The sequence below is a fragment of the Charadrius vociferus genome, unplaced genomic scaffold (assembly GCF_000708025.1).
Source record: "Charadrius vociferus isolate BGI_N301 unplaced genomic scaffold, ASM70802v2 scaffold228, whole genome shotgun sequence".
Lineage (NCBI taxonomy): Eukaryota > Metazoa > Chordata > Aves > Charadriiformes > Charadriidae > Charadrius > Charadrius vociferus.
In genome coordinates, this window is record NW_009649864.1 from 3202608 (window position 1) to 3216125 (window position 13518).

The 13518-nt window shown below is 37.7% G+C and overlaps 1 protein-coding gene across 3 annotated transcripts in view; it reads left to right on the forward strand.

The window, feature by feature from the left end:
- Positions 1 to 13518, forward strand: part of WDR20 (WD repeat domain 20) — a 47031-nt gene that overhangs the window by 31925 nt on the left and 1588 nt on the right. For 2 of the 3 annotated variants that reach the window (XM_009891047.1, XM_009891048.1), the window contains one exon: positions 1879 to 3529. In XM_009891047.1, the coding sequence (XP_009889349.1) occupies positions 1879 to 3174 (1296 nt within the window). In that variant the 3' untranslated portion in view covers positions 3175 to 3529. Of the gene's footprint in view, positions 1 to 1878; positions 3530 to 13518 lie in introns of those variants that run through there. The other variant, XM_009891046.1, reaches the window with a different exon arrangement.

The window sequence follows — 13518 nt, forward strand, 5'->3', positions numbered from 1 at the left end:
AGTTGTAGTCATTTGCTACATATCAGGTTAAAGTCTCTCTGCATCTTGTCTCTTTGAGCTAATCTGTTCTCATTGCAGATTAGAAACTTCTGTTTTGTTCATGGCCTCCTTGTGTCAAGATCAGGTTTGCAGGATTTCTGTACAATATTTAAGGTTGTATAGCCCAACATGACTATGGACTTAAAATGCCGTTTCAGGTGTAAAAGTTGAGCAACTGCTATTATGAGTAGAGGTTTTACGTTGGGTTGAGCTGCTCTAGTAGAGGAGAGCAAAAAATTTATTTGTTGCTCTATTAGCAGTAATTTAGTAACGAGGAGACTATTGCCTATAGCGAGCCAGCTGGGCTGATACTCCCTGTCTATGTTCTCTTGCTGTGTACCAGGTAACTTTCTGTCTAATATTTCTGATATTGTAATTACTGAGGCATGAATGATATATATCAATGAACATGTGACAAACTATTTAGAATATCCCAACAGAAGCTAAGAATATGCTATTTTAAAGCTACTGCATTTGAAGAGAAGTTCCCAGATTAAGTTATATCTCTTGGCTTTCAAGTACAAAGCGGCTAATTTAACCAATGAGAAATTACAGAAGAGAGGCTTCCCGGTGTTACACTGAGGTTGACAGCAGCAAAAGTATAATCTAAAATGAAGAGGTGCTGCTTTCCAGTGATAGTTACAGGTTCAGAATGGATAACAGTCAATGTATTATCCATTAGTTTGTTTGGGTTTTTTTGTTTGCGATTAAACAGCATAGCAAGGTTTTGGGGGGATTTTTTTGTCTCTTTGTTTTATAATGCTTTTGTACCTTGTTCTGGTATTTCCTTAGGCTCTTTGTATTTGCATTCTTGCCTCTTGTGTAGCTCAGCTCTTCTTTCAGCCTATAATCAATCTATGCCAAATACAAATCTTGAATGTGCATGTAAAGAATTACTTGTCTCCAAGTTGCAGTTGAGTGATGCCATGGGTGACTTGGTAAGTTTTAGAAATCCACCAGAACTACACTAGCAAACTCAAGGAGTCAAACTTTCTCTCTCAGTTCTTACAGCATTGAAGACGTTATGGTCAGGAATGTTTGTTTAATATGTGTGTGTTCGTTCTTTTGCAACCATGGACACCGTTAAACTGTTTTTCTTTAAAGGAAACTTCTTAACCGGGTGGTAACTGAGGGTATTGACAGGTCATTGGCTAATGAATGAAAACTAATTGGAGGGTGGGAATTCCAAGGTGAAGAGAATGTGGTGTCTTCTGAATTCACTGAATCACGGGCATTTAACTACTAACTTTCCAGCCACATGATAACAGGGTCACCGGGTATGTAGCTTTTGCTGCTTGAATCAGTAAAAACTGGTAAAGGCCCCTAAAGCCTTCCCCCACCCCTCCCCCTCTTTCTTTCAGGGGATGGATTTTATTTGTGATTTCAGATAAAACCAGAGTCTTAAATTTACTGTTGTTGATTTGTAACCTGTTTCCTGTGTAGTACAGATGAGTAACTGCCTTTTTTCCCCTTTAGCTTATTCTGTGTTTTCTTGGTTGTTTCCTTTACATGCTTTTCAACCTACACAGCAAGAAAGTAAAACTAAGAACTACCTTTAGATTCATAACAACAGACTGGCTTGATTGAAGTATGTTTGTTGTGGAATGTGACTGGACCATAATAATAACGTTTGGTAGAACTTTGTCTAAAAATAATTTCCTCTTTACTGCCTGATAAGATAAGTTTTGGAAAATACAGTAACATAGCTCCTTTCTAGAAAGTTGAGTTTACTTCGGTTAAGTATTGTTCCCTATCGGCTCAGAAAGGTCATATTTACATTTAATCATTAAAACTTTAATTTTCAGACTTTCTGATGTGTATCTTCTTTGTTTTTCACAGAGACTAATAGACAAGTCCAGAGTAACCTGTGTAAAATGGGTACCAGGTTCGGAAAGCCTTTTCCTAGTAGCTCATTCCAGTGGCAATATGTACTTGTATAACGTGGAGCACACTTGTGGTACCACAGCCCCGCACTACCAGCTACTTAAACAAGGAGAAAGTTTTGCAGTTCACACTTGCAAGAGTAAATCCACGCGAAACCCTCTGCTTAAATGGACAGTAGGTGAGGGCGCCCTGAATGAATTTGCCTTTTCCCCAGATGGGAAGTTCTTGGCGTGTGTGAGCCAGGATGGTTTCCTTCGTGTGTTTAACTTTGATTCAGTGGAATTGCATGGTACAATGAAAAGCTACTTTGGAGGACTGCTGTGTGTGTGTTGGAGTCCCGATGGGAAATACATAGTGACAGGTGGAGAGGATGACTTGGTAACAGTTTGGTCTTTCGTGGACTGTCGAGTAATAGCGAGAGGCCACGGACATAAATCGTGGGTCAGTGTTGTTGCGTTTGATCCATATACCACTAGTGTAGAAGAGAGTGACCCGATGGAATTTAGCGGAAGTGATGAGGATTTCCAAGACCTTCATTTTGGCAGAGATCGAGCAAATAGCACGCAATCTAGGCTATCCAAAAGGAACTCTACAGACAGTCGTCCAGTAAGTGTTACGTATAGATTTGGTTCAGTAGGCCAGGACACACAGCTCTGTTTGTGGGATCTTACAGAAGATATTCTCTTTCCCCACCAACCTCTCTCAAGAGCAAGGACACATACAAATGTCATGAATGCCACAAGTCCACCTGCTGGAAGTGGTGGAACTAACCCAGGAAGTAATGGAAACAGTATCACAACACCTGGAAACTCTGTACCCCCTCCTCTTCCACGGTCAAACAGCCTTCCACACTCTGCAGTCTCAAATGCTGGCAGTAAAAGCAGTGTCATGGATGGTGCCATTGCTTCTGGCGTTAGTAAATTTGCAACCTTATCGCTACACGATCGGAAGGAAAGACACCACGAAAAAGATCACAAGAGAAATCATAGCATGGGACATATATCTAGCAAGAGCAGTGACAAACTGAACCTAGTTACTAAAACCAAAACGGACCCAGCTAAAACTTTGGGAACACCTCTCTGTCCCCGAATGGAAGATGTTCCCTTGTTAGAGCCTCTTATCTGTAAAAAGATAGCACATGAAAGACTGACTGTGTTAATTTTTCTTGAAGACTGTATAGTCACTGCTTGTCAGGAGGGATTTATTTGCACATGGGCAAGGCCTGGTAAAGTGGTAAGTTTTAATCCTTAATGCTGCATCAAAGAACTAGAACTCTGAATAGGTAGTTTTCTTGAAATATAAATGAATGTTGAATATAAAATTTCTTTATGCTTAATGTAAAAAAAAAAAAAATCCTCAGAGCCATACTTTTGGATACTGCATGCCATATTTCTGAATGATTTGAAGTGTCTTGGATACAATTATTCAGTATAGTTGCCTTCCAGCAGAAGAAATAAATACTGTGCATCTAAACTATTGATCAGTGTTCTTATACTTAAGCATAACCACAATATGGTGAAAGCTATTTATGTAAAAATTGAAGTAAAAACTGTCAATCACTAAAATAATTATAATCCGTCTAATGTTTTCTACAAAATACAGCACTCCCAATGAGAGTAGCTTATGAAAAGCTGCTGCTTTTAAGTCTAATGAGAAATGTGAGCCTCTGAAAAAATTAAAACCAAAGTGTTTTGTTCCTCCATACTTTTCTGTGGTGGCCTGCCATTAACGTAAAAACACTTCTTCTTAAAACGTCAGCCATTTTATGCACAGATTTGTGAGCCCTTTACTGACTGTAGTTTATGCTCTTGAAATTGTGAATCAGTATTATCAAGGAACTCTAATTTTTGCTTTATGTATTCGTTAGGGAAAACCATGCGAGCTTTCTCCAGGTAGTTTCAGTGTTACGTTACTGTCAGTTTTGTTAGGCGCTTTGATCATCGACGAGCTCGTGCTTTTTGATGGCACCTGTTCTATCAGTTGAACCTGCGTTAAAATATATTACTAGTTTTAACTCTTGTTGTTAATGCACTTGAACACAGATGAAACTTTATTTTTCTTCTGTCCAATGTATAGCAAGCTAGATTTTGAATGAAGCTAAACGTGGTGATTATTATTTTATTAAAAAGTACTTTGTGCTACAATAGCTTTGTTTGCCAGCAACATTTTAAAGGAATACGGCTGTGAAAACATTACCAGAGTTGATCTAGCAAAAAGAACCATTATTTTTGTGAAAAATTCTGAAAGGGGATGTAGGTTATCACCTGAAGCAAAAGAAATAATCTGGTAATACCTGAGTATTGCCACGTTGGGCAACCTAAATGAAAAGTTGATGTTCATTAGGTTTTAATCATTTGGTTCATAAATCTGACTTTTGAAGTAGAGGTACTGTATATATTTATATACCACATCTTCATTGCTATAAACTTTTAAGTAAACCTCAACAATTTTTCTTAAAACCGTTTGTATAATGTAAGTTTCTTTGAGATGTTATCAAATTTGTCATGACATAGGTATGTGTAGAGAGCTGTGTCCGCTCTGCATCTCAGTGCATATTTAAAGGTTGAATCTAAAACTAAAAATTGTAAACCCTTTTCTGGGGAGAAGGGAGGAGGGTGTTACCTAAAAGTAATTTTTGCCTGAACCCTACAGATGCAGCATTAATTTAAAAAAAAAAAACAAACGCACCCCCAAAACACTAAACTATTTATTTGTCCTAAATGAAAATACTAAAGCAGTTATCAATTCTGTGACTCAGTGCAATTCACTCGTGTTATGAATTAACTTTATACACGTACAGCAGTGCCTCAGATTTCTATTGTGACCTATATTTTCTTTCTGTTCTAAAACTCCTTTGCATACTACTAAACACTACACTGTTAAATTTCGTTTCAGTGGCTGAGGTGGGTTTTGTTAGACTGGGTATAACTTAAATATTTTTGTGTATTGACTTTGATTTGGAATATGACATTTCAAATATTTCAGAGATAAAGTATGCAGTACCAAAAAATCAGGATTTATGTATTGGCCAATATGGAAAACTTTAATTACAGGTAAGTAATTTTCATGCTGAAGTTATCACTTTCAAAATTAATATATTGCACACTGATGTAAATGCCATATTGTTTAGGAAGTATTTACTTAGAAATTTTCAAATGAATTTGTTTTTCTGATTTCACTTGCATTTCTAGTGAGCTCACTCTGCTGGTAAAAACTAAATTTCGGTGGCATGTTTACAGGGCTTTGATAGGAAAATATTTGTGCCAGAAGGACGTTATGAGCATCCTTTTTGTTTATAGGAAAGCACTTAATAATTTTATTTAATGAAAATTGTCAAAGTAGAAAACACTCATGGTAATGTCTTTCTTACTGGGTTATATACCATTCATTTCTGTTTCACCAGCTGTTTTATCCTAGGCCATCCCATTACTCTGGGGTTTAAAGCTGCTATTTCTAGTCTTCCTTTTGAAACATGGATCCCCAAGTGATCTTAAAACTCAGTCACGTTTTTGTCTGCCAACTCTAGAGTGAAAGCCTCTGAATCTTGCTGCTTCTTCCATCATTGCCTCAAAAGGCCTTCATTAAATTCATACCACTGCCAGCCTAAAGAAAGAATTGGATGGAAAACTGAAGCAGGCTTGCAGTGTCTAATGTAATTTCCATTGAGCCAGTGCTACCTTTCCCTCTCGTTTTTACTAGCCATCAAAAGATGCTCTGGATAATTGGACAGTTCTGTGTATGACAAGTTCTCTTCATTTTTCTGGTTGGGCTGGTGCTGCCCATAGTGCAAAAGAAATCCAGAAATGTCTTTTCAGCCATGATCCTTATGATAGCTGATAGGCTGTACAGTGCTTACGGAGTGTCCTCACAGTTTGTTTATGAACTTTCCAAATTACTACTTCAGTGTATACATAATCATACCTTGAGCTTCCTCACTGGATATACCATTCCTGCATTGCACTTCCAGAACTGTTGTACTAACTCCCAATCAGAGTGAGGTCAAGTGAATGGCAAACTTCAGTAACAAACAAGTAGAATGAGGCTCAGGATTCATTAGTTTCAGTTTTTTGCTCTCACTTTTTGTTAGCCTGTTTCTGAGCAAGAAGGTTCAGTGTGGTGAGAAAAATAGGTTGCCTTAACAAGAGCATGAACTTTCTTCTCAACGTGGTGACAGTTAGCTCTCTCCTCTCCACCCCCCGTCTTTCCCAGCCCCTGGTAGGAAACTTAAATGGGACTATAGAACTGTTGTATTAATCTGAAAATGCAGAAAAAGAATTTTAAAGGGACCAAGGTAAACTTCATGTGTTATCTTTATAGCTACTTCAAACTGAATTACAGGACCTACAGAAGCAATTAAAAAAAAACCCAAACCAACACACAAACAATCAAACAAAAAGAACCCAACGAAACCCCCCCAAAACCAAAGCAGTACCTGGATATGCAAAACAAGTTTTCTCAGAACTTAGTGGTCAGAGAAACTGTACAATTTCTGTGTTTGACTGTAGAATTGACTATTCACTATCTTCTTCACCATTTTATCTAAGTAAAAGTTGCTGATTAGTTGTTTCCTTTGTGAGAAAGCTCAAGGTAGGATTGGCCAGAAGTATGCACAGGTGAAATGGCAGTGTATAACCTAGCAAGATAAACATGCTACCATTTTGTAAAACAAATGCACATGGAATTTATTTATTTGACTTATTGTACAGGAAAACGTAGACTTAAATTATAACATCCTTGAATTTTCTAGTTAACTACAATTGTAGTACAGTATCATGTTTTAGTATGACTTCTGTTTTAGTGAAAGTACTTAAACATTCATGTACTATATTTGAGTGAGATGAGCAGCTATACATACTAATTCTTCCTCAATGGAAAGGAGCATTTCATCATTACAATTGAAGTTCAATTGCTGGTATTTAAGTACTATCAAATAGATTTCTTTCAACGTGATACGGTATCTGTATAAACTTCAGGGATGATTATAGTAAAACTGAAACACAGCTATATGACTTCAGGTTACCATGCTGAAATTTGAAGCTTTCTGTAACGTGCATAATAGCAAAGTTGCACATGGCATACCCGCATTATCAGGGTGAATTTAAACCTAGTACACTGGTGTGATATTTATAGCAAGGTATGTGTGTTTGCGCGTGTGCGTGTGTGAGGAGGTGTGACTAGTGGCTCCAGTAAAGCCAGGAGACATCATAACCCTGTAAAGGCTTTATGATGAAGATGACCGGATTAGGAAATAACATGACTTTTACTAAACGCTTCTTAGAAAACCCATGTTCTGAATTATCACCTCTTAAAATTTGATTATGTACTTGGAATGACTGTATATGTCTGCCCCTTTAACAACATAAAGCTACTAAATTAATATTTAAAACGCTGGCCTGCTTATGTTACAATAATAAAATTTGTGTCAGTTAATTTACTGTCAATTTACATGTAAAGATTAAACAATATATTTTCTGCATTTTATGAATTCTGTATACTGGAGTTTGTTAAAGATTGACATGTTAGGTGATACTGTACAAAATTGTATTGACTACCTTTAGTGAAAATCAAAAGTAAAATTCATATGTATTTCCTTTTTACACTTCCATCTAATTTCTTTACAACTTGAATAAATTTCATAGAGCCTTTCTAACATGAACTATTGTTAATTTAACTGTTGCAATAATTAAGCTTTAAGAAGTATTGTTGGTATATTTATAATTTTAAGAAGATCATGTTTGTTTCATACTGCTTATTTTTAGCTGTTCTATTGTCACTGTTACAGCTGAAGAACTTTACTAAATACTTGACATTACAAAATAACTTGCTGGGGTTGTCCTCTGTATACTGATGTTAAATAAAAATGTGTGATTGAACTGTAAATGTAGATAACTTTCAATAGTCCTTTCCACATTTGAGTTTTAATTTATCTTGCAGTCCTTAGGTGGTCTTATGCTATCATACTGTACTGAACAAATGGCCACAATGAAAGCTGTTCACTTGCCATATTTTAAAGTAAGAAGTTGATGCATCCTGTAACCTGCTCTGAGTAAATGTTTCACTTCATCTCAAGACGATGCATACGTTTTGATGTTTAAATCTTGCTGATAAGGTCATGTCTCATGAGATTTATTTTTTTTAGGACTAGAGTAATATGAAATAGAATACTTATCAAACCACTTGTCAAACTTGTTTAAACTCAGATTCAGTAAAACAGACACGGATGTCTCTAGATTCTCTCTGCCTACTTGTCAAACAGGAGGTGGGGCAGAGCGTTGTCGTTCCTTCTAGGATTCTACAGGAGCTCTTTCCTCTGTGGACTCTGGTGCAGGGTGTGTTCTTTATTCCAGCTTTAGATCTTGACATTTACCTCTAATGGATGCTGAATTTACAGCCCTGAGGATGTGGTTCACTCACATGATTCAAGCGTTTTCTGCCTAGAAAAACTGGCTAGTCTAGAATTAAACTCATCGGAACTAGAACTAAACTAGTCTGAAACTTTGGCTGCAAAATTTCTTGGAACCAATTTAGGCGAAGACTTAAAATGTTGCCCTTCCAAGTGGACTAGGGATTGCATCACCCTTGCAGCATTGGTTCTCTGTTAACCGATGGAAGAGCCAAACAAATGATATTTACTAAAGTGTTTCAAAGGTACTTTTGAGACATTTCAGTGAAAAAGTTAGTTACTTTGGGCCCAGCCTAACTGAGGTAGGACTCTCTCTTAGGTGAAAATACTCTAGACTAAAGCTGAGAAAATAATCTTTCTTATGGAAACTTGAGAACCTTCTGGCACTTCAGAAGGTACTGATTGACCACTGTGATGGTCTATATATGTAACATACGTGCGTATTTAAGAAGAGTTGCCAGTGGAGGAACAAAATTAAATCCGTCCTGAAAGCTTCTGGGAACAGCCACTTACATGAAATGATGCAAGAACTGGTTGGTCAAACCAGTTTCTCAACAGTAAGTGGGAGCGTGAAATGAAACTAACTTCCACGAGTTCTGTGATCATAGAAGATGCTTTGGCAAAAGATGTCTTGAAACACGAAAGTGTCGTCTTGCTTGTCTTTATTTAATAATGTTTCACAAACTTCTCAAGGAAATAACTTGTATGATCATATTCTTTTCTGGTTTTTGAAGTTGGATTTTGGGTAGGTGCTGATCAACCTTACCAAATTCACTTAGCTCATTTCTTCTCCTGCTAAGATCACACTTTACAACTAACCAAACTGGGGTTGCCTTAAGTCATACGCTTTCCCCCAAGATTTTCCCTCGTTTGTCTCTGTTTCTTTATTTTCTAATCTGAAAATTTTAAACCATACCGACTTTTGTAGTTTGAGTAAGCTAGAGAAACATCTGTTCCTAAGCGTGTGAGCCCTTACTACCTAAATGAAGCTTAGGTCCTATTGCTTGAGCCAAACCAGGTTTCTGCTGGCAAAAGCCTTTTGTGCTTTTTCCGAGCACACAAGTAGTTGTGTCTTAAATTATTACTTAAATTATTTTTTTCTCTTGGGCATCCATATCTTCATCTGCCAATCATACAGTAGTCTACCACTAGACAGATTTTTAGTTAGTCGTAGTCTGCTGTTGTTTTAGCAGCATTGACTTCTGGTTTTGTTGACAATGAGTAAAATGGTGATCCACCTCTGTTACGAGGAAAAACTTTATGTATACAGAAGTTGCAAGTGAAACCTCCTTAATGCTACTACGTGGTTTTGCAAGATCTCGTGTCAAATGGTTTAAGCATTTATACCTTTCTGTAACACTACTAGAACAAAGGAAAGAAGAAAAAAAAAAAAAAAAAGGCAAATGGAAAACAAATAATGTATTTAAAACTCCATACGTATAGACTGTGTAAAGCTTTGCTGTATCCCCCCTAAATCCCATGTGAATGTTCAGCACGTGCTTCCTTGAACATTCTCAATTAATTTTATGACTCCATTAGAGATTAGTATCTGATTTAGTAAGTATATGCAGTTCAGAGACTTATGCTAATAAATGCTGATTCATTTGAATAAGAAACTGTCAGGGATTTTGCTCACGCAAATCTTGAAACCAATTCAGCTGATTTGAGTACAGAATTTTAAACAAATGTGAAAAAATCTCATTCTGTTTGGGCATATTATTATTTCTCAAATAACTGTATTGAGCTGTGGGCTCCTTTTTTCAAGCAAAGGTCATGGTCCAGGTTACTTTCTTTAAATTACTCCAGGAATGTCACAGTTCTGGACAAGAATAAACCACCCATGGAATATTGTTCAAATAATAAATTCCCGTTAGTTCATACACTGGCAATAGCAGAAATGATTTAACAAATTAATGCCATTTTTGTGTGGGCATTCATTAATTCAGCCATTTTTAAAATTGGTTTAATTGCATTAGTGAAGTGTACTGGGAGACTTGACCTTTTTTTTTTTTTTTTTTTTCATTGGTTGTTACATTGGACCCTTTGCTTTGCTGCTTCTACCTTTCAGTTTTGAAACAGAACGTAGGGAAGATGTGTGAAGTTCTGACACCCAGGGAGTTTCTGAGTACCAGCTGAGCTGTGCCGCTGAGGGAGCGGCTCTGGTCCAGGGCAAAGGCTGAGCCTCTGCCAAGAGTTTTGGGAAGAAGCACATAGACACTAACTTCCCGTGTCCTGCTCATGTGTCCAAACTTGCAGGTTATTATCTAGATTAGAGAAACTACATATGATTGCATCTTTGGCTCCAATTAATCCCGTTCTAATTTACATGAAGAAAATATTAAATCAGTAGTTACTGATGGCTTTTTTTTTCTACGTAGTAGTATCTTCCTGATTTGTTTTTGGTTTTTTGTTTGGTTTTGGGTTTTTTTTTAAATATAGCAGTTATGTGCTGGTCATCCATAAAATTAGTTTCTGTTGTGAAACCTTGTGTTTTGTATCTTTAGAAAAAAAACAAACTTTTGGCTGGAGCATATGTGGAATTCTTAAAAAAAAAAAAAAAAAATACCCCCCCTGCAATCTCCTGAACTGTGAGGGTTAGTCTTAACGCTGCCGCAGGTCCTTCTGAACACACCACAGCTAGGAGTGCCACGAACCTTGGGTGGAAATGACCTTTCTGATCATATTTGTTATGGCTTTTCATTCCTACCCATGCAAGCCTATTTTTACCAAATATGCAAAAGCCTGTGTGTTTTGGGAAGTCTGAGAATGCACAGATAAACATGGAATAGGCCTGGAAACTAGTGCTGAAACAGTCTGGGTTCAATACTCTGACAGTGCTAATTGACATAAGAAAAAGGAGAGAGTCCTCTGCAAGAGAAGCACATTTCAACTGCAGAGTGATCTATTAAGATGGCAGATGATGTAGCACCTACTTGGAGGACCCTCTCTGAGGTTGTGATGAGGATTGTTTTATCAAAGTGCTGATTTGGGTCTCCTAACTGTTCCATTTCCCACCCCCTGCTAGACCCACACGCTGACAAAATAATACTGCTAATAAAAGACTACATTTATTTTCAAAACTTTTTTGAACAGTGTCTTAATTTGTTTCTGCTGCTTTCTCAGTGTGTTTGTTCTTAAACTTTCAGCTGATGCACTGTACCACACGGCAGATCTGCAGTTGTCGCATCTCAGCTTTTGTGTTTTCTGTCACGGCTGTTAAACTCTGCGGCTTTGCTGTTGCACTAACACATTGTTGCAGCTTTCATTCCGTCTTTTACCACCTGGTTGACTAGACTTGGTAGTTTAATCACAGAAAACACTGCAGTCTAATTTCTTTATTCATTCTTTACAGGCAGGAGCTTTCTGTATTTTTTCATAACCTTATCCATCATATTACTCCCAGAGAATGCAATTACAAATATTCTAGTCCCACACCCTTTGTATTGCAAATCAGACTTTTATAGGGTAACTTTTGTATCAAAACTAACTTTTTTGGAGCCCTCACTTGCTTCTCTAATGTGGCTTTCCAAAGTTTCCCATGTTACACCTAAGATGGCTTCTTAAATGGCCTTGTTTGAAAGGCTCTTATAGAATGGCAAAATTCTACACAATCTTTTTTGTTACTCGGGACCCACCGAGAACACTCACCACTTCAGTAAAACTTCCATCTATGCCTAAAATCCAAATTCTTATTCTTGCTTTTCTTGTATGAGCATCTAAGGTCTAAGATGTCTTCTGAAATTAAGTACTTGGAAGAACTCACAAAGTTTCTGATCTCTCCCACAGAAGTGAAGTTCTGGCATGGCCATCGTAGCCAGGGCAAGTTTTAAGGCAGCACTTGCAAAATTTTTGAAATGTCTGCCTGCAGTAGAGGAAGGATATCGATCTTGAGATTCTTTCTGCTTTGGTGTTCCTCTGGCTTTCCTGCTCAGAGTTGCAGAGTTAATACAGAGCAAGGACTGACATATAAGGAGTGCCTGGTAGTCACTCAGAGCCACCTGTGCTGCACTTCTGCTCTTGAAAGCAGGGAGGGTTCATGGCCTGGGGGATGAAACCAGGACTGACTCCTTGTTCCTTGTCTTGGAACTTGAATTCTAGAGTGTCTGGAAGTTCACGGGGAACGAGGCACCACACTGAACTTCAGTACGTGCCGCCTGTTTCTAGAGCAGTTGTAGGAAAATGAAAGACTCCTCATTTTGTTTCCCAGCAATCGGTTGCATTACAGTGTAAATCTGATGTTGGAACAGTACTTCTCTTCATCTGCATAGTACGGTTATGAGCCTGTTGAAAAAGACTTCATCTTATGCCATCCCTAGTATGTTCTATGTGCTTATAAAGCACGTATTTGCATATGAACAGTTTAGACAACTGATTTATTAAAGACTGAAAATAATACCTTTGGACGTCTTTTTCCAGGGTACTTGAAAGTTGCTTAGTGGATGTAATCTTCTGGCAAGAAAGACCTTCCAGTTGCTGCTGGATTTAATAGACTTCTGAAGAATGCTTCGGTAATGAATGACAGAGTTCCGATTCATCTTCATCACTTTTGAACAAAACTTTCTGAGTAAAAATTTTCAGAAGTGTTTCAGTAGCTTGTTTGCTCTAAAATCCTGCCTTTTTTTTTCACCATCTATTCCTTAACTAATAACTAGGAAACTTTTTGTTCTCTTCTCCTGAAATACGCAGTATCTTTGCACATTCGGAATGTCAAACAAGTTTAAAGACAACCCGCTTCAGTCTACCTCCGCAGGGTTTGAATCAGATATCCACTACATGAACAAGTAAAAATAAAAAGTGTGTTCTGGTTCCTGCAGTTGTGATCTATGGAGGGCACCGAATTAAGTGCCGCATACTTCATTATATAGAAATGTAACATGAAATGTGTGTATGCGTATATACACACGTGCCTGCACGCACACACACAGTCTGCTGTGAATCGTACGAAGGTATCCAGATGCATAATATGGCTGAACTGGTAGATGAGACGTTTTTTAAAGGGAAGGGCAATGGTTTTAGTAGAAACTTGATGACTTGACTTCAGCCAGTCCAGCCCTCCTTCCACCTCTCTGCTCTATGGTCAGGGTTTTCCTCCGTCAGTCATGACTTTTCAGTTCTTGGATCCAAGCAAGAAAGAGCTCCTGTAGATTCTGAAGATGTGACCTAATTCTACATTGTGTGCTAACTGCTGCCTG